The following is a 20,840-nucleotide window of genomic DNA, read 5'->3' as shown; positions in this document are numbered from 1 at the left end:
TTTCAACTCTCTTGCTGCTAATCCAATGTATTTTGAAAAATATATATGTATAAGAATTGCAGAAATGCAAATATAAGAACTATCAGTGTGTAAGAGAGAAAAAGAATATCTTTTTCACAGTCTTTCAGGCTATCAGTAGTGTTCCTTTAAAACTGACCTCCTGTTGACAGTATATTACACAACAGATAACTCTTAAAGAAATTTCAGTTAGAGGATACCCTCTCTAGCTTTGCAGACCACTTTTTGTTGAAAGTGGTTGCTAGGAAGCACACAAACTGAAACTTTCAGAATTTTCCTCACTGTTACCTCATCCAATGTTTGCTCATCATAAATGACCTCACATGTAACTGTAGGCTAGTTTACCTGAGAGAACACTGTATTTCCCTTACTCATTAACTAAAGAGGACTAGCAAAAATAAAATAGCATATTTTAATCTTTAAATGTTCTGATTTAATATGGACTCTAAACTAGTTGATACTTTTATAATAGAAAGTAGTAAGTATTTCACAACTAAACAACTTATAGAAGGTTTGAAAATAACACTAAATAGGTAAATGAGCTATCCATATTCTAAGACAATAAAAACAATTATTTAAATATGTATCTCTGCTATCCATTGATTTGGGAAAAATCATATTCAGATTATGATATATTAATAGGTACTTGAAAATAAATTAGGCTACATAGTCATCTTGTAGCTATATTCCATTTATTTGTTCATCCATCATAAAAAGAGTAATCTCTTCTTCCTATAGCAGAAAGGTTTCAGAGTGCTTGAAGGTTTTGAGAATCTGTTGAAAATAAGTGAAGTACGATTCCCAGAGGGAAACATTTCAATCAGCAGTTATTGATATCTTCCTCTTAGTGTCTTTCATCAACAAATTAAAACCTAGCAGAAATTAATTTAAAAATCATCAATGTATTAGTCCATTTTAATGCTGCTGATAAAAACATACCCAAGACTGAGAGAAAAAAGAGGTTTAAATGAACTTACAGTTCCACATGGCTGGAGAGGCCTCAGAATCATGGCAGGAGGTGAAAGGCACTTCTTACACAGTGGTGGCAACAGAAGACGAGGAAAAAGCAAAAGTGGAAACCCCCAATAAACTCATCAGATCTCATGAGACTTATTCACGATCACAAAAATGGCATGGGAAAGACCTGTCCCCATGATTCAATTACCTCCCCCTGGCTCCGTCCCACAACACATGGGAATTTTAGGAGATACAATTCAAGTTGAGATTTGGGTAGTGGCACAGCCAACTATATCATTCTGCCACTGGCCCCTCCACATCTCATGTCTTCACATTTCAAAACCAATCATGCCTTCCCAGTAGTTCCAAAAGTCTTAAACTCATTTCAGCATTAGTCCAGAAGTCCACAGTCCAAAGTCTCATCTGAGACAAGGCAAATCCCTTCCACCTGAGCCTATAAAATCCAAAGCAAGCTAGAAACAATAGGGGTACAGGTATTGGGTAAATGCAGCCACTCCAAGTGGGAGAAATTGGCCAAAACATAGGGGTTACAGGCCCCATGCATGTCCGAAATCCAGCAGGGCGGTCAAATTTTAAAGCTCAGAAATGATCTCCTTTGACTTCAGGTTTCATATCCAGGCCATGTGGATGGAAAAGATGGGTTCCCATGGTCTTGGGCAGCTCCGCCTCTGTGGCTTTACAGGGTACAGCCTTCCTCCTGGCTTTCACAGGCTGGCATTGAAAGTCTGCAGCTTTTCCAGGTGTATGTTGCAAGCTGTCAGTGGATCTACCATTCTGGAGATTGGAGGATGGTGGCCCTCTTCTCACAGCTCCACTAGGCAGTGCCCCAGGAGGGACTCTGTGTGGGGGCTTTAACTCCACATTTCCCTTCTGCACTGCCCTAGTGGAGGTTCTCCATGAGGGCCTCGTCCCTGCAGCAAACTTTTGCCTGGGCATCCAGGTGTTTCCATACATCTGAAATCTAGCTGGAGGTTCCCAGACTCAATTCTTGCCTTCTGTGGTCCTACAGGCTCAATACCACTTGGAAGCTGGCAAGGCTTGGGGTTCCACCCTCTGAAGTCACAGCGCGAGCTCTACGTTGGTCCCTTTCAGCCATGGCTAGAGCTGCTGGGTCACAGGGCACCAAGTCCCTAGGCTACACACAGCATGGGGACCCTGGGTCCAGTCCACGAAACCACTCTTTCCTCCTGGGCCTCTGGGCCTGTGATGGGATGGTCTGCCTTGAAGGTCTCTGACATACCCTGGTGACATTTTCCCCATGGTGTTGGGGATTAACATTAGGCTCCTGGCTACTTATGCAAATTTCTGTAGCTGGCTTAAATTTCTCCTCAAAAAACTTTTCTTTTTTTTTTCCTTCTCCTCAAATTTTTTCTTCTACTTCAATTCTACTCTTTCCTGTTGTAAATGTCTTTCTAGTCTTAAAAAAAAAAAAAAAAAAAAACTATTACAGCCAGGCTTGGTGGCTTATACCTGTAATCTCAGCACTTTGGGAGGCCGAGGCAGGTGGCTCACAAGGTCAGGAGTTCAAGAACAGCCTGACCAACATAGTGAAACCCTGTCTCTACTAAAAAAAATACAAAAAATAATTGGGCTTGGTGGCATGCACCTGTAATCTCAGCTACTCAGGAGGCTGAGGCAGGAAAATCGCTTGAACCTGGGAGGCAGAGGTTGCAGTGAGCAGAGATCACACCACTGCACTCCAGCCTGGAGACAGAGAAAGACTGTCTCAAAAAAAAAAAAAAAAAAAAAAGCTATTACTACCCTGTGAGGATGATTCCTCCTTTCCTCCTTGTAATGAAGAGTGATGGGAAATTTGTCTCCATGGCTGGGAGTAGGCCTGAAAATTCTGTAAGTATTTTGTGTTGGCCAAAGCAGCCTCACTCTGAGTGTCTTTCATCTTTGGTGCATGCTAGAGCACTAACATATCAGTCAGAGAAGAAAGACTTTCTTCGATTTTGTAATCCTGTGACACCACTTTTAGTACAGTGACTGGTAGCAACTCCTTGGTAACTCTTCAGAATTATGAGAATTGGGCAAAGTTGATGGCTGCTACCCATCAGAGCATGAGTCCAGTTTATGACCGTGAATTGATCTTGTGACTCTCCCCTGATGTGGACTTGTGTTTCTGCCAGAAGCTTTGCTCCAGCTACTGAGGAAGCCAAAGTTTTGGAAATAGAAAGTGCTTGCTAAGAGATGACTAGATTTGCTCCTACTATACAAATAGTAAGTGTAGTGTGGTTTTAGGAGATGAGTATTTCCCAGAAATGACAGAATGTTGGACCTAAAAGGTTCTGTGGCAGTTTGGGAGGTGACAGTTAATAGCTGTGAAAGTTGTTGTCTCTTCGAAACTCATGAAACGAGCCGCTTTTCTGAATGCCTCTGAAGGAACAAAGAAGTCACTGGCACTTGACTGCAAAATGCTAAAAAGTTTCTGGTTCCAACATTATACAGCCAGCATCAGGTGTTTTCTTTTTTGGTAAATCTGGGATGTGATGTGGGAGAGGTTTTTGTGTTTTCCTATGAGAAAAAAGAAAGCAGAAAAGAAAGTAAACATTTTGAAATGGCAAATCTATTCCATCCTCCCTCCCCTCTGAATCCAGCAATCAAAAAATTGTGAATTTTTACATTTTAATTTTTTCATTGTCAGTATTCAGCATAACTGTGAACTTTTTAAAGGAGCTGTTTTATTTGTTGGGAACCCCCTTACTGTTTAGATACTGCTAAGTGAGATATCATTGCTTAATTTTTCCAAGGGCTAAGTCAGTAATATGCTGGACAGTTGAATACATGCAGGTAAGACAAAGAAATGAGACCTGGGCCTAGTCCAAGCCCAAAAAGGATGGAAGTAAAATCAGAATTCCCCTACAACTTCAGACTAGGAACCACTAAATGCAGTGAGATGGAAAGGCTACTATTCCTAAATATTTAGTATTTATTTGATTTAGTCATTGTCCATCTTATCAGTTACCCTCAAAATATTCTTTTGAGCAGTAAGTTAAAGCTGTTTTTAGCTCGCAGTTGATTGACTACCAGTACTCAAACCATTTCAGCTGTTGGACCTCACCTTTAATTAAAATAAAAAAGATTCCTATGAAAAACTTGAGAATGAAATCCTGGTTGTAGTTATTCCTGTACTTCTGCATTAGTCTAAGACTGAAACATTGCATTCACTCTGGAAAGAACATCAGAACCATTTCGACCATGTTATGCTGCACAATAAGGCGTAGTTCAAACGGTAACTTTTTTTGATCCCAGGTATTTTTATTATAGCGTTTTCTGACAGTCTACTGGAAAAGCAGTTTTCATCCTGCCTGGGGGTCTGGGGATGTCTAAATATTTCTAAACTTCTAGAGTGCTTCCCGCATGAACTAAAGATAACAGGTAAGTAGGTTTCATTGGAACTGCATTAAATCGACATCTGAAATGTTCACTGCTTATTATTTGATCTTTTTTTTTTTCTTTTTTTCTTTTTTTTTTTTATTGCGTTTTAGGTTTTGGGCTACATGTGAAAAACATGCAAGGTTGTTGCATAGGTACATATGTGACAGTGTGATTTGCTGCCTTCCTCCCCTTCACCTATATCTGGCATTTCTCCCCATGCTATCCCTCCCCAACTCCCCACCCCCCTCTATCCCCCCTCTCCCCCCCAACAGACCCCAGTGTATAGTGCTCCCCTCCCTGTGTCCATGTGTTCTCATTGTTCAACACCCACCTATGAGTGAGAACATGTGGTGTTTGATTTTCTGTTCTTGTGTCAGTTTGCTGAGAATGATGGTTTCCAGGTTCATCCATGTCCCTACATTTAACTTCCAAATAAATCATCGGTTGAAACCGAGGTGGGGGACGCACGTGGGAACGCACCAGGAACGCATCAGCTTCTGCACTACAACTCCCAGAAGGCGCCGCGGCCAGGAAGCCGCTTCTGGATGGGCCTTCCCGCCCCTAGCTGGGGCTTGGCATAGTGGGGGCGCCGCGGCGGTGGCCGGGCGCCGAGTGTGGGTGGCCTGAGCGCCGCGGGTGACACCTACAGGGCTTCTCCCCGCCTGGACCGGACGCCGTTCCAAAGCGCGCCCTCCACTCGCACTGCTTGTTGGGCTCATCATGAAGCGCCTGGGCTCCGTGCAGCGGAAAATGCCGTGTGTGTTTGCGACGGAGGTGAAAGAGGAGCCTTCCGCCAAAAGGGAGCATCAGGTAAGCGGCAGCGCCGGGTAGGCTGGGCGGCCCGCGTGGGCTTCTCCCAGCGGCGCTGGCTCAGTGCGAACCCGGCGACGGCGGCTGGACGCGTTAGAACTGCCCTGCAGGCCAGGAGCCTCTGTAGGTTTCGTTGGGGAGGTCTGGGTTGGAAGTCTTATACGCCCTGAGTACAAGTCCAGGTTCTTGTACTTTTGTTAGTTGTAAGGCAGGGCATTTGCGAGAGAATTTTCCTGATCAGGAGATTCAAACTTGCCCTCGCAGGGAAATGGAAAAACCACAGGTCAGCACCTGTGGGTTTCAGGTCAGCACCTTTTGGGGAAACCTAATCAGATAATTGCCACAGTCCAAGCTTTACTACTTTTCAAAAGTGCAGTGAGAAAGGGGGATATTATAAGACTTGCTTTACCTGTTACGTCGGAACCATTGGCGGTGTTGACAGTAGCCTAATTAGGTCACTGAAGATCAGACCTCATGTTACCAGTAATTACTTAATTTATTCTCTCAAGGTTTTCTATTGTAGCAACGTGTTTTCTATATAATGTGCCCTCGGTAAATGCTAGTGAGTGAATAACAAGTAACCTATATTAAGGCAATTCTTTCATGTTGTACTATAAAACGTTGTAGTCTTTGATCAGTAGAATCCCCAGTCATTAGTTGGGTGCTTCCCAACTTTGTTGATTGCATACAAAATCCACGTGTCCATTGGAAATCCACCTCACTTGAGTTTCATCACTGGCACTGGCCTTCTCATCTTCTAGACTAAAATGTGTTTAAGGCAGATTGTCCTGTTATCTTTAGTCCCAGCCTGTAGGACCTGACACGTGGTAGGCACTGGATAAATATTTGTTGAATTAAATAATGAACCCTGGAATCATTTCAGGCCAATTTTCCCTTCACCTTGATGCTTTTTACCTTATAGCATCTGATCTTTTCATTCTTTCTACTGCTGTCACTGCTGTTATAGTTAATATTTCATATCCTGCCCATTGCACTACCTAATTGGTCTTACTTGCCAGTCTGATCATCACCATGTTCTTTCCTTGTCTAAATACCACAGTTATTACTCAATGTTTGTAGCAGCAATCAGCCTTTTTTTTTTAGCTGTAATAAATAATGTAATCCATATAAAACATTATCATCTGTGTTAGTATTTCACTCTACTGTGATTTCCAACTTTGTATGTTAGAGGGGAGTAGTTTGTAAAAATATTCTCCACCAGGGAAAAGAAGCAGCCCCTTCTCTTACCTTTCTGCAATTAAAACAGCTTACAGTATTGTTTATAGCATAGCATCCACATTCTTAATTATCATTCAGGGCCTCCCACTAATGAGGCTCAGTCTATCCTCCATCCTTCTTAAAGTGAATTCTCTGTTTTAGCCATCTGTTTCATCCAGTGAACATATCAACCACAATCCTGTCTCAATTTTTGCTCAGACTGTTCACTCTGGGTCACCTCTAGAATGTTTTTAATTTTTCAAGTCAGTTCTTCTCCATAAAATCTTAAATCAACTTAGTCATCTCAGTAATTTCTCCTACCCAGAAATTGTAGAGGGACACTCAATTGATATTCACTATTTTAATACATGTACTTTTTCCCCCCAGTAATAGTCTAAAGTCTTGATGACAGGTAGAGAAGGAGAATTTTATGTACCCCTCAGTGTCTCATGTTGTCCTTTGCACATGTGGATAGCAAAGACCAGATAATTGATTTTTATGGAAGGAATGTTTATACTCATCAGGAGCTCCATGGGGCAATCTTCCCCCCAGGATCTTTGATAAATTTAGATACACACACACTGCTATTGGACCAGACCCTGTGGCTCTACCTCCCTGGGTTAAATTGATATCCTTTGATACCAGAGTCATAAGTTAGTGAAAACCGGTTATATTTTTAAAGTACTGAATCCCTACTAGATGGTTATATTTTAAAAGTATTGAATACTTTCAATATACTTTCAGTACTAGAGTACTGAAATATACTTTCAATAGACTTTCAGTACTTTGAGTACTTTCAATAGTACTTTCAGTACTAGAAGGGGCTAATTTCTTAGTTTACCTGCTTGAAATAGTACCTTAGTCTGAAGCACACACACAGCAGTATGTTTATATAGTACAGTGTTGTTTCACTTTGTAAGATGTTGTTACTTCAGATATAACTGTAGAAATTGCCTAAGTCTTCTTCAGCAATGAAAATGAATTATAGATAAAAAGTTGGTAGGAACCCAAGAAACTGTCTTTTTCTCATCCTTGGTGCCTTTTTTTCTTCCTGACAGTAGAAAAATCATAAATATGTCAACAGCTCACTACTGGTAAAGCTGAAAGGGACAAGAAGAGGGTACCCTCAAAGCAAACACATTCAAAGGAAAAACAAAAGACAGGTGATTCTTGGTAGTTTTAAAAGTGAAAATTGTTAGGGGGAAAACATGAAAAAAAGAAAATCAGCTTCAGATCTTGAGTACTCATTGTGCAAAGACTTAGAACTAAAATGGTACTGAAGTATATGGTGTAACATCGCTGATATGGTCTAGTGGGCCAGCTTGCGCTATCTGTGGGGCTGTATTTACTGGAGTACCGATGTGAGGTCTTGCCTAAGAGGTGATGCCAGCAGGTCTTACTCCTTTTTTATATTCTAACTGCATAGTCTAGGACAAGGCCGTTCACAAACTAGATGCTCAAACTTTGTTGAATGAGTTACCACCAAGATTTTTAGATCAATGTAGACTTCTGAATACAACTTTCAAAGTAAACAATTCATCAGACTACATGAGGAAGTCAGGTAACTGTAAGAAAACTACTGTCAAAGTGAAGCCTAACTCAAGAGTCAAGAGATTTGTTTTATAGAGGAGATTTTTCTTTTGCCATCTTGAACATTTTTTAAGTAAGTAAATAAACCATCGCTGATACAGCTCAGAAATTTAAGTTTGTAGAACTGTCATGTCTCATATAAATCACTATTAATGGTAGGAAACCATCGGGGTTAACTTTCCTTTCAAGCAGATAATATATTTTCTAAGACTATTTGTTGAATGTTATGATGATACATTTGAAGATTTTTAGGATATAAAACTGAATCAAGGATCAAATTGTTCTGAAAATTAAGAAGCTTTTAAACTGTGTGATCTGTAATGTTTAGACAGCGATGCAAGTTCTGTAACAATCGAGGTATACTAATGATAATTGCTTTATGAAAAGGATGAAAATCATAGTTTAGACAACTTATGCTTATAATAGCAGTTGTTTATCACGAAGTTGAGGAGGAAAAACATCTGAAGTTGAAGAGGAAAAAAGGAAATCCAGAAATTCATTTTACTTTGGCTCTTAAAGAAACTTCTGGGTAGCAAATAGAAACTGATGTCAGTTAATACTGAGAAAAATGCACTGAAAAAGAGAAAAGAAGTATGCCAAAAGGTTCTTGTGATACGTCTGAATGGTGATGAAGTGGGTGATTCATCTATGCCTTTCTACATTTCATTTTCAGATTTTCTATAATGAGCATGTATTAGCTTTGCAAGAAAAAATGGTTAAAAAAAAAAGGCAAAAACAAAGTATGAACTATCTTCCATCTATTTTGCCTGCTCCCTGAGAATTTGCCCTGAGACAGGAGTATATTACCACACCCTTGCTGAGACTCCTTATGAATCAAGTCTTAATTGAAAAACAAGTTTTGTAGATCACAAAAATGTTTGTGCTTATAAAAAAGGGGGAAGTCTCATGTATTGAAGAGTAGATTGATTCTTGGGAAAACTGAAAATTATGATTGAAAGACACTGGTATTGTATACCAGGAGCACCTATGGAGTTAACGTTGATTAAACAACGTTTAATCTAGTTTTACCTTCACTCAGATCTAGACACAGTGGCTGCCTTAAATTCTTCAGACACATCAAAAAACCTCCTGAGTTGGGACCTTTTGTTTTCCTCAGATATTTACATAGTATTCCCTTGCTTCAAGTTTGCCCAAGGTTGCCTCCTCAAAGAAAGCTTCCCTTTCCACCATATCCAAAATAGCACCTCATCCCCCTTTCCTTTACCCACTCGTTTTTCTCTTTAGCACGTGTTTGTCATAGCTAACATACCATGCACTGTGCTGCTTCTGTCTCCCTCATTAAAATGCAAGTTTCACCAAAGACAGGTACTTTTTTGTTCACCTCTGTATTTCCAGTGTTGAAGACAATGCTTAATCCATAATAGGCATTTAGTAAATAATTGTCAGGTATATGATTAAATATACTGAATGCCTGTGCTAGGGTTGCAGTGCTGCAAAGAACAAAGGTGCATAAAGAAACGGAAATAATTACAGAATTATGTAGAAAATCAGATGTTGCTGTGGTAGCATAGAAGGGAGGGAACAATTCAGAACTTCACAGAAGAAATATTTTTAAATCATTCTGAAGGATGAACAGCAGACCATCACTTAAAACTAATGAAATTAAGAATATTTCAGGTGAGCATGTGTGCGAAAACATAGAGGCTGTCTATCTTAAACCGGTTTTCTCTCTTTCTTTTTCTAAGCCATTTAAAGTTTTGGCAACTGAAACTATAAGTCACAAGGCATTAGATGCAGATATATACAGTGCAATTCCAACAGAAAAAGTGGATGGAACATGTTGTTATGTTACTACCTATAAAGGTAAAATAAAACTATAATATTTACTATAAATATTACTTATTTTTCTTAATCACTTTATAGACTATATGATATGAGGCATTTGCTCTTCATAAACCCTTGGAAACCCAAGTATAGTAGCCAAACAAAAAGGTCACAATTGTTACAGTTTACCTAAATTATTATTGTACTTTCTTCTTGGGGAAAAAACGGTAAACTAAAACATTTACCTAATACCCATTAAGGGCACAGGCAGTATGGTACTTGATATATCTCCAGTTTGTACAAGTAGCCTCTCCATTTCACAGATAAGAAAAATGAGGCCAGGTTACAGGCATGGTGACTCAGGCCTGTAATCCCAGCACTTTGGGAGGCCAAGGTGGGTGGGTCATCTGAGGTCAGGAGTTTCAGACCAGCCTAGCCAATATGGCAAAACCCGGCCTCTACTGAAAATACGAAAATAAGCTGGGCATGGTGGTGCATGCCTGTAATCCCAGCTACAAGGGAGGCTGAGGCAGGAGAATTGCTTGAACCCAGGAGGCAGAGGCTATAGTGACCCAAGATCGCGCCATTGCACTCTAGCCTAGAGGACAAGAGGGAGACTCTATTTCAAAAAAAGAAAAGAAAAATGAGGCTCAGTGAACTTAAATAATTTATCCAAGACCGTATAGTGACTGAATGACTGAACTGTCAGTGGAACCTATGTTTGTGGGACCCTTAAGCTTGTTCTTCCTGCATTGATTCCAGTGGCTTTATTACTTTTGTCAGCGTCTCTAATTAGTTTCATTTTAATGTATTTTAACAGAAATGCAAATAGAAATTTTCAGTCATTTTAAGAAGAAATGTATGGAAGAGAGATTTTTTTGTGATTATTTTTGGATGGTGAGATTACCTTTCACTTCCAGAAAAAAAACAGCATCTGGACGCAGTCCTTGGGCATTAAATAGGCGTCTGGACACATTCCTTGTATCAGGAAATTCATGAAATGCAGTAAAATAAATCTAACTGTGCTAAAATGTGCATAATATTTGCCATCTTAACCATTTTTAAGTATGCAGTTCAGTGGCATTAAGTATGTTTACATCGTTGTGCTACTATCACCACCCTCCATCTCAAGAACTGTTTTCGTCTTATAAAACTGAAATGCTACCCATGAAACAACAACTCCTTATTCTCCTACCACGCCCCTTGTAACCGGCATTCTACTTTCTGTCTCTATGAATTTGACTACTCTAGGTACTTCATATAGGTAGAATCATACAGTGTTTATTTTTTGTGACTGGCTTATTTGACTTAGCATAATGTCCTTAAGGTTCATTCATGTTGGTAGCATGTATCAGAATTTCACTCCTTTTTAAAGGAATGGAATTAATATTCCATTGCATGTATCTAGCACATTTTGTTTATCCAGTCAACCATTGGTGGACAGTTGGGTTGCTTTCATCTTTTGACTGTTGCGAATAATGCCACTGTAAACAGATGTGAACAGATATCTGAGGCTCTGCTCCCAGTTCTTGTGGGTATATATATCCAGAAGTGGAATTACTGGATCATATGGAAATTCTAAATTAATTTTTTGAGGAGCAACCATACTGTTTTGCATAGTGGTCGCAACTATTTACATTTCTACCAACGGTGCACAAAGGTTCCAGTTTTTCAGTTTCCTCACCAGCACTTATTTTCTGCCTTTCTCTGTTTGGGTTGTTTTTGTTTTGGGGTAGTAACCATACTAATGGATGTAAATGAATTGCATTTTTTATGTTTACTGGTAAAAAAGAAACAAAAGGTCCACTGAACCAGAAATGATAATATAATACAGGTTTCATCTGGTTCTTCATATTATTTATCTGGATAGCTAATAAGTAGTACAGAATATCAGGACCAACGTATAGCAGTTTCTTTATAAACCCTGGATTTGTATATTTGAGAAAACTGTAAAAGATTTTTCAGACATTGATGTCTATTAAGAAACTATAGTGTGTATCACTATGCATGATGATGGCAATTACTGGGTTAGAATTTAACTGCTAAAGTAAGTCACAGAATGCAAAGTGACAATGCTTACAAATCCACATTTATTACTGCTAAAGGATACACAATATACCAGTGGTATTAAAAGTAAAGATGTGTATTATAGCCAAGGACTGTCTCACAGCAAGGAGTATGGCGAGGCCAGGTAAAAGCTACTATACTTCAAAGCTGCTTTGAAGCCTTGGCAGGACACATTTTCTCAGATCAGGAACCACTTATGTGTTCAGACAAACACCTTGGAACCAGGGAATGCAAAATGGAGTTACAGCTGGGGATTTTTATATATTTGCTGGTCATGTAGGTAGGCATCTTGCTGCTAAGTAACCAGCTTCAGCAGCAGAGCCTAGCAGGGGTCTCAGACCAGGTGCAAGCTATGAGTCTCACTGTTAACAATAAAGAACACTAGCACAGTGCCCTGCAACTCCTCAGATCCATGAGTACAAATCAACATTATTAGTATTTTCATACCTTGATGAGGGGTCAGTGCAATGCAAAACAGCTCAGCCTGATTCCAGCTGTGTCAGAATTAACCTTTAAAGCACAGTGTAATGTTTGGGGGGTGGTGGTGAATACAGTTATCTGGTTATGTTTCCATTTTGTAGAGGTAGCTTCCGTTGTCCATAAATGCTGCTTACTCATAAAATATGAATATGCAATGCCCTTATAAAAAATATCATATATTTACTTTTTGTCTCCTGTCCTCATTCTTTAACCAGAGAAGTAATTCTTCTCATAGCATCAAGTACCGCTAGGTGGTATATATTCTTATATTGCATATTTCCCTTTAGCTTCTTTGAGAAATTAGCCTCCTGTTTATTGAAAAATTCTATTCTGAAATGTCTTTCAAGATAAGTTTTGTTTACTTCATTCTTTTGCTTTTGTTATTACTTTTTTAGATCAGCCATACCTTTGGGCTCGACTAGATAGAAAACCAAACAAACAAGCTGAAAAAAGATTCAAAAATTTTCTACATTCAAAAGGAAACCCAAAAGGTTAGTTTTTAACTTTTCATGTTTAAATAGCTGAAATCCGTGGCGTATTTATTGATATGGTATTTCTGTACATTATATCTTTCTGTATAATTTAAGCAATTTAGAATACTTTTATATATAAAAAGGATATTATTGAAAAATATTGTAAAATATTTTCCTAATATTTGTCACTGAGTCTATTAAAACATACAAATCACTACATATATATTGAAGTGAATGACACATTTTGTGTAAGAGACAAATATGTAATTTTATAAATCAAGTGTAATTAAAATCTCAGGAAATTAATATCTTTAATTATTAAAATGCTTTTAAATATCTGTAGTAGATATATACACTCACTGTATACACATTAATGTGTTTATATTTGTATTCATAGTATATTAAAAATTCATGAATCTAATACTTAATGGAATGTTGGTTACTTTAGTTAAACTGTTAAATACTGTATACAAATGGTGTATATGAAATTGAATATTTAAAGTGTTAGTATTCTAACCGTAAGTACGGTCACATTGTGGTGATAATGAATGGAGAATAATTGTATCATCCCTGATAGGAGGTTTTAGTAGCTGTTCCCATTTTGATTCTGTTTAGTATTTTATGTTTTTTAAAGCATCACCACATATAACATTATCTCTTTTTAGAATTTTTTTGGAACGTTGAGGAGGACTTCAAACCAGCTCCAGAGTGCTGGATACCAGCAAAGGAAATAGAACAAATAAATGGAAACCCAGTGCCTGATGAAAACGGACACATTCCTGGTACCATGATATCTCTTCTAATGCAGTTTTGCATTTACTAGTAAAATGATCAAAATATCCATTCAATCAGAAATTACAGAATTTAATTTTAACCTGGTTCTTCATTAGTATGTATAGCACAGAATTTCTGAATCAAATTTATGTAAAGTCCTGTATATCAAAGATGCTTCATATCAAGAACGTCCTCTTAGCTTTAGAATCTTTTCTAAGATGGCCATTTTTTACTAGCTGTAGTCTGTGACAATAAAGCGTCTAATGAGAATAGCCTTGAGGCCAGGTGCAGTGTCTCATATCTGTAATCCTAGCACTTTGGGAGGCTGAGGTGGATGGATTGCTTGAACCTAGGAGTTTAAGACAAACCTGTGCAACATAGTGAAACCCTGTCTCTACAAAAAAATACAAAAAATTAGCTGGGCATGGCAGTGTGCGCCTGTAGTCTCAGCTACTCGGGTGACTAATATGGGAATCAGCTGAGCCCTGGAAGTTGAGGCTGCAGTGAACCATGATCATGCCCCAGCACTCTAGCCTGAGCATTGGACTGTGACCTTGTCTCAAAAAAACAAGAAGAGGGAATAGCTTCCAGGTTCTTGTCAGGTTGGATGAGATGATCTAGTCTGAAATGAGATCTCAAGAAGTGTCTATACCATTAGGGATAACAAATAGTCTATGTGCGTGTGTGCATGCGTGTGTGCGTGCGTGTGTGTGTGCGTGCGTGTGTGTAGATCCCAGAGTATCTCAGAGGGAGTTAAAAATAGTTGTCTCACAAGTTGTTTTTCTTGGGATGGGAAAATTTTGCAAAGGTATGCTGAATAGAAAGGTATCCCAAATTAAGGTTATAGGTCCTCAAGTGGCATGTCTTGAGTGCCCATTATGTGCAAAGTCCTCTTAGTTTCTGGTAATACAAAAATGCAGGTCAGAACCCTTGTCCTCAATGATCTTTAATTAGACATCGGGAGAAATCAACCAATAGTAGTATGATTTAAGAACTAACAGGAATGAATGCATCAGGTACCACTGGAGAAAAGAGGAGGAATTGCTCATTCAGCTTGTGTTTAAGAGGGAAGATCAGCTTAGGCAAACTCCCAGGAAGAGGAGAGGGCATGGGGTATTTTGGATGTTTTATATAACACTTCACTGCAGCTGGAATGTTCAGGGTATATGACATCATGAAGCGGCTATAAAAGTTGAGGCTGGGCCAGGCGCAGTGGCTCACACCTGTAATCCTGGCACTTTGGGAGGCTGCGGTGGGTGGATCACCTGAGGTCAGGGGTTCGAGACCAGCCTGACCAACATGGAGAGACCCCCATCTCTACTAAAAATACGAAAAAAATTGCCAGGCGTGGTGGTATATGCCTGTAATCCCAGCTACTCGGGAGGCTGAGGCAGGAGAATCGCTTGAATCCAGGAGGGAAAGGTTGCGGTGAGCCAAGATCACGCCATTGCACTCCAGCCTGGGCAACAGGAGCGAAACTCCATCTCAAAAAAAAAAATAAAAAGTTGAGGCTGGAAGTGGGGTGGGCTCAGATCTTAAAGGCCCTTTTATTCTATCTAAAGGAGTTTCAAGTTTATCCTGAACATAATGATTTTTAATCAGTGGTACAGCAAAACTAAATTTAAGTTTTACAAACAGAACTATGACAAAAGTGGGTTGGATTTCACTGGAGGCTAGCAGACCAGCAAAGAAGTTATTACAGTAATCTAGGGTGAATAATGAAGGGAGCCAGTTCTGGCAACAAGAATGAGAAGGGTAATAGCAATAACATTCAATAAACATGGCATCAGTAAATTGTTCAGTATATATTGGAACAGTTTAATGAACTTGGAACACTTACTGCACTATATCCATTGTCCCTGAAGCTTGAGAGAAGGTAGAGAGAAAACTTATTTTATAAAAAATTTTGAGTGCTATGTCTTAGAACAGTGCTCAATTCTTACTAAGGTGAATTTTCTAGTAAGAGAATGCTAGGTGGTGCTCTGTAGTGAATAACAGGTTAATTCTATAGAACAAAAAATGAACCCTTATGATTTTTAAAAACGTAATAAACTGTTAACTTTCCCATTGATTTTTAAAGGAATATATCTTTGTGATAGACACCCAGAAAACATGGGAAATTTACAACAAAAATAGAAATTACCTGTAGTTTCAATCCAAAGAAAAATGATGTAATAAAAAATAACTTTCTTCTTTATATGATAGGTTGGGTACCAGTAGAAAAAAAACAACAAACAGTATTGCTGGCACTCCTCCGTAGTTAATTATGAATTTGAAATTGCCCTGGTACTAAAACATCATCCTGATGATTCTGGACTTTTGGAAATTAGTGCAGTGCCACTATCGGATCTCTTAGAACAAACACTGGAGCTCATAGGAACAAATATCAATGGAAACCCATGTGGTGAGTGAAGCCTTTTTCTTGTTCAGTTACAGTAACTGTCATTTATAGAGAACTTTCTAGGGTCAACTTAAAAAACAAACCCATGCTAAAGAAACGACTAACAAATTTGAGTTAGTTTCCTAGGATTATACCTATTTCTGTTAACTTTACATTCATAGAAAAAACCATTTTATTAGTCCAAAAGGTTGATTTTTATCCTTATTCTTTCCAATAATAATATTACACAACTGTGTATGAAAAGTAATGACTCAGGTGTAACACCCTTGCTTTTTAAAATTCAGGTGAGTTGAGTCAGTTGATGAAAATGCACTTTTCTTTGTTATGATAGCATCAATTTGCATAGCCAGGGGTGTAAAGTAAGTAAAGAATGGCAATGAATACCACGTCAAGTATCAAAATATATATCATGATGAATTGAGTGCAAGTCCTGAGAGCACTATGGGTGACCTTGCTGACAAGGGGATGGGAAGACAGACCTAAAGACACTAAAGCTGTAATAGGAAAATCCTATGTAGAGATCAAAAGTAGACTTCCAGGTGTAAAGAAGCTAAGATCGTAGTTAGACAAGTTATCAGAGATGCAGTACAGCTCTTTAGCAAACATTGAAGAATAGTTTAATGTGGCCAGTGCCACACTGGTACCAAAGGTTGGTAGACTTTTTCTGCAAAATGCCAGATTAGGTATTTTAAGTTTTATGGGCCACTCTTCTGAAAGGAGGTACAGACTGTACTTACATGAGTGGGTGTGGCCGTGTTCCATGGAAACTATTTACAAAAAAAAAAAGGTCTAGACTTGGCCTGCAGGTCATAGTTTGCTGAACCTTAGTGGAGAGTACAACAAGGTGGAATTTAGACTTACTGGAATAAGGTGCCAGTGCACTTCAGTTGTATTCTTTTTAAGGAAACAACCAGCCTTTCTACCTTTATTCCTAAGTGTCTCAAAAGACTTTTTATTTGGAGAGGTACATTTTCTCATTCTTTCTGAAAGTTCCTTCAAACAAATATGGCTAATGGCAAATTTTTCCACTTAGGGTTAGGGAGCAAGAAACATCCATTACATCTTCCTATACCACATGGAGCATTTCAAATAAGAAATCTACCTTCATTGAAGCACAATCATCTCTTGTCCTGGTTTGAAGGTTGCAAAGAGGGTAAAATTGAAGGAATAGTATGGCATTGCAGTGATGGCTGTTTAATAAAGGTAATGACAAAAATAGCTCGGGTGGGGTTATGTCATCTCATATTCCTACAACAAAGTAGAAGTGATACTAAAATTATCTCTACAAATGGCAGCAATTCTTATTTGCAGTAAAGAAATTTAATTTTCTCATCCCACATACCACCATTTTTTAAGTGGTAAAACAGTGTTTCCCAGTGTGTATTGTGTGAGGCATTGATCCTAACAGGTGTGCTTCAGAATTAAAGTGATACTATGTATCCCTTGCGAGGAAATTCGTGTTGCACAGTAGTGCTCTCTGTGACATCTTGTACTAACCTGATTTAGCTCGGCATCTCCCAGACTTGAATATAGAATGTGTTGAGTAAAGAGTGCCAAGGTAACAGTTGATATATACAGAATGAATTATCTTCTACTTTGTTCCCTTTCTGTCTCCTGGACTTGTCTATTCGACTTCTTACAGGTACCAGAAATTCATAATATTCAAAACTGGACCTAGTTGTAACTCTCTGACTCCACATAATTCACTGAAGTAAATAAAAACTTGGATATTAATTTTAACCCCTCTTTTCATTACTTCATACATCCAGTTATCAGTTCCTAACAGTTCTAATCTATGTACTTCTTCTCAACCAATTAACTGTTAATTTTAATTCAAGCCAAGATTCATGATTTAGCTGTCATATCAGTGTCACCCTCCGAAAACAGAATCTTTCAGTTTTAGTCCTGTCTTCTCCATTCTTCACAAATGAATGAGCATATTACTTTCCTGCATAAATCTGTTCAGTTACATTAAGTATTCATGATCTGACTCCTGCTTAACTTCCCAGAACTGCTCTTCATCTCTGCCCCCACAAACACACTGACATTGTGTTTGCTCTAATCATGTTTGCAGTAGCAAAAAAACTCCATCACGTAACATTCCCTTCAATTAGAATGCCTCCTTTCCCACATTTTTCAGGTAGCTAGTCTGTAGTCAGCAACAGACTCTATGATTCTTAAAATTTTTATGAAGCCCCTGATTATGTTCCTGGCATGTTTCCAGGTGCTGGACATACACAGTCAACAAGGTGTCTGCCTTCATGAACTCACATTCTAATGGGTAAGATAGATAGACAATAAACAAATATGTAATATGTCAAGAGAAGAACAGATATGAAAAAAAAAACAGGGTAAGATAAAGTAGAGCCTTACACAGTGCCTGGCAGATAGATAGTAAGCACTTAAATATTTCTAAGTGAATGAAAATAGTATCTGTATGCTAAAGCTAATACCTTTTTTCTCTTTCCAGGTTCATCGCCATCATCTTGGCTTATGCTGACGAATTCCAGATACTTACATGAATTCAAGACCAGTTATTATCAACATAAACCTGAACAAATGTGACTCTGCCTTTGATATTGTTTGTTTAATCATTTTTCAAAAATCGATAATCAGAAATTTGCTAGACTCAAAGATATAATATTTGATGTATAAAATGCAAATAAAATTAGTTTATTATAGTTATATTCTAATCTTGGATATTCTACCATGTTTAAAAATATTTCAAGGTTCCTATTCATTATGAAACATCAATATGTCTTCTACCATTTGTGAAGAAATGAATTTTCCAGTTTCAAATACCTGTTCAAAATTTTATTCAAAACCAGCAAATTAATTTTAATCTCTTGCCATAAAAATATAAGTAACAGTGAGCGCCTAAGCTTGTACAAAGGCTGGAGCTGGATTCTCTCCACTATTAACTGAGTGGTAATTTAAAGGCAACAATTAAACCAACAATTTAATGTCACTAATTTTCAAAATTAAATAGTTTAAGCTCAATTTGATTTTGCTAGATATTTAACAAAACATATGGCTCAGCCTCATAACCTGTATGTCTGTATGTCTACACCTGTATTTATATATATTACAGTTACGATTTGAGAATCTTAACACATGTATAAATAAGTATATATAAACTCCAATTTTAAATATTAAAATGGCTGAATTTACCCTCATACTCTTTAAAAAAACTTAATCAAAACATGAATGTAGAGAAATTCACCGGAGCTCATTGCCTATTTGATGGCGCTAATTTATTCTAAGTCTTCAAATATATACTTTTATAATAAGTTGAAAATTTCATATAATTTTGTTTATTAAGAATTCCAATCTAAGTATAAAGGTACAAGGTAGTGAGAAGGAAATACTACAGTTCAGAGAATTGCTTATTTCCAGGTAGATTTTAACTTATGAAGTTAATAAATAGTTAAATGAAACAAATAGGTGACCTTTAGTAAATGGGGAAATTAACAGGACTTTCTTCATCTTCAAACTCTTCAGAAGCAGCAACAGGGCTAGTTAATTCAACTCCCAATTGTTCTGAAGTTTTTTTACCTTCTCTTCTAGGAGAATATTCTTCTTTACTTCTTCCTTGTAATTATACTTAAGATCTTCAATTTCTTCGAAAAATGAAGGATCAAAATTTTCCAGTTCTTTTTTCAGCTTTCTTATTTCCTCCTAACAGAAACATTATCTTTAAAAGTTGCATATAGGAAATATACATATTTTATATTTGAACTAAGATTAACTTTCAATATGAAAGCCAAAGTATTCTTGAGTAGTCAGCTACAGCTATAAAGGCAGAATAATTAAGATTTCTGTTTGTTCCATTGTACAGTGTAAATAACTAAGCTGTTAACTGTCAAGTCCAGTTATCTATTCTGCAAGTTGTGTTCTAGTCTTTGACTAAAATTTATCATCTTTTATAGTAGGATGTAATATTTCTCTAAAAGCACATAAGATCCTCTGAATATAGCAATCAATCAAAAAGATTTTGTGATTCATAATATTGAAGTTAGTCTGGTTAAGAGTTTTGGTTTAGACTTCATTTATATTTTCTTTACAAATATCTAATTTTTAATAAATAATGATCAACTTTTTATAAAGTTATTAATATGATCAGGGAAACCTTTGGGACTTCTGGTGAAGAAAGAATTCAAGCCTTAGTGACTATTTAGAATAGCCAGTGATCACTAGCTAATTCTCATATCCATGCCTTTTTGTCCTGTTTACAGTCTTAAAAGAGGTAAAACATAGCCAATATTTTTTAAGGGAACTATATCCTTAAGATTCCTGGAAAGAATTTCAAAAGAAACTATAGACACTGTTGCCAATGTGACCCAAAACTTAAGAACATACTAATGGCATATATTTGTTACAATTAAAAAATAAATTTACTATTTAATCCTACTTGTTGAGTCTGAATTTTTTGTTACCTCTTATTTAATAAATATGTTAAGAATAGTCAGATAAACATAATGAACTTTGTAATATAAAAATCAAATATAAGATGTTATATGAATTTTTTAGGATATGTACTTCAAAGATGGTAATGAAAATAGTTTTGAACAGCTGTTTTCACAAAACAATACTAATAAACATTACCTTCAAATGCTGCTTTTCTAGATCTGACATTTTGAGTTGTGTCTCTAGATCTTTTACTTTTTCCTTTAGTTGATCAGCATCTGTCAAAAAAGTTATACAAATTAGACTCCGCTTTTTCTCACTATGAACGAGTTCAAGGTAATGGATTTGTTCTAGAGAACAGAGATTTATGAAACCTAGAAACTGGAAACTACTGGATTTTATGGCTGAAATACTTAAGGATGTAAATACTTGTTGCTACCTCCCTCCATCAAGTATTG

The 20,840-nt window shown here is 37.5% G+C and overlaps 2 protein-coding genes across 2 annotated transcripts in view; one reads left to right on the top strand and one right to left on the bottom strand.

Annotated features, from left to right (window-relative positions):
- Nucleotides 1–4,981: 4,981 nt before the first annotated feature.
- Nucleotides 4,982–20,385, top strand: RLIG1 (RNA 5'-phosphate and 3'-OH ligase 1). Its single transcript, XM_064372118.1, is given in 9 exon segments — nucleotides 4,982–5,187; nucleotides 9,702–9,819; nucleotides 12,723–12,818; nucleotides 13,466–13,582; nucleotides 15,780–15,796; nucleotides 15,798–15,978; nucleotides 17,009–17,178; nucleotides 18,446–18,551; nucleotides 18,554–20,385. Coding segments are annotated over 9 exon segments (972 nt in total). The 5' UTR covers nucleotides 4,982–5,097; the 3' UTR covers nucleotides 18,631–20,385.
- LOC135273230 (centrosomal protein of 290 kDa-like) overlaps nucleotides 18,633–20,840 on the bottom strand; it is a 33,219-nt gene continuing 31,011 nt past the window's right edge. Inside the window, exons 9-10 of the mRNA XM_064372117.1 lie at nucleotides 20,581–20,660; nucleotides 18,633–19,653 (exon numbers count right to left, since the gene is read on the bottom strand). Coding sequence (XP_064228187.1) covers nucleotides 19,495–19,653; nucleotides 20,581–20,660 — 239 coding nt within the window. The 3' untranslated portion in view covers nucleotides 18,633–19,494. The remainder of the gene's footprint in view (nucleotides 19,654–20,580; nucleotides 20,661–20,840) is intronic.

This window comes from Aotus nancymaae, unplaced genomic scaffold (genome assembly GCF_030222135.1).
Source record: "Aotus nancymaae isolate 86718 unplaced genomic scaffold, 86718_ANA_hifiasm-v0.15.2.pri h1tg000488l, whole genome shotgun sequence".
Classification (NCBI taxonomy): domain Eukaryota; kingdom Metazoa; phylum Chordata; class Mammalia; order Primates; family Aotidae; genus Aotus; species Aotus nancymaae.
This window is presented reverse-complemented; position numbering and strand designations above follow the sequence as displayed.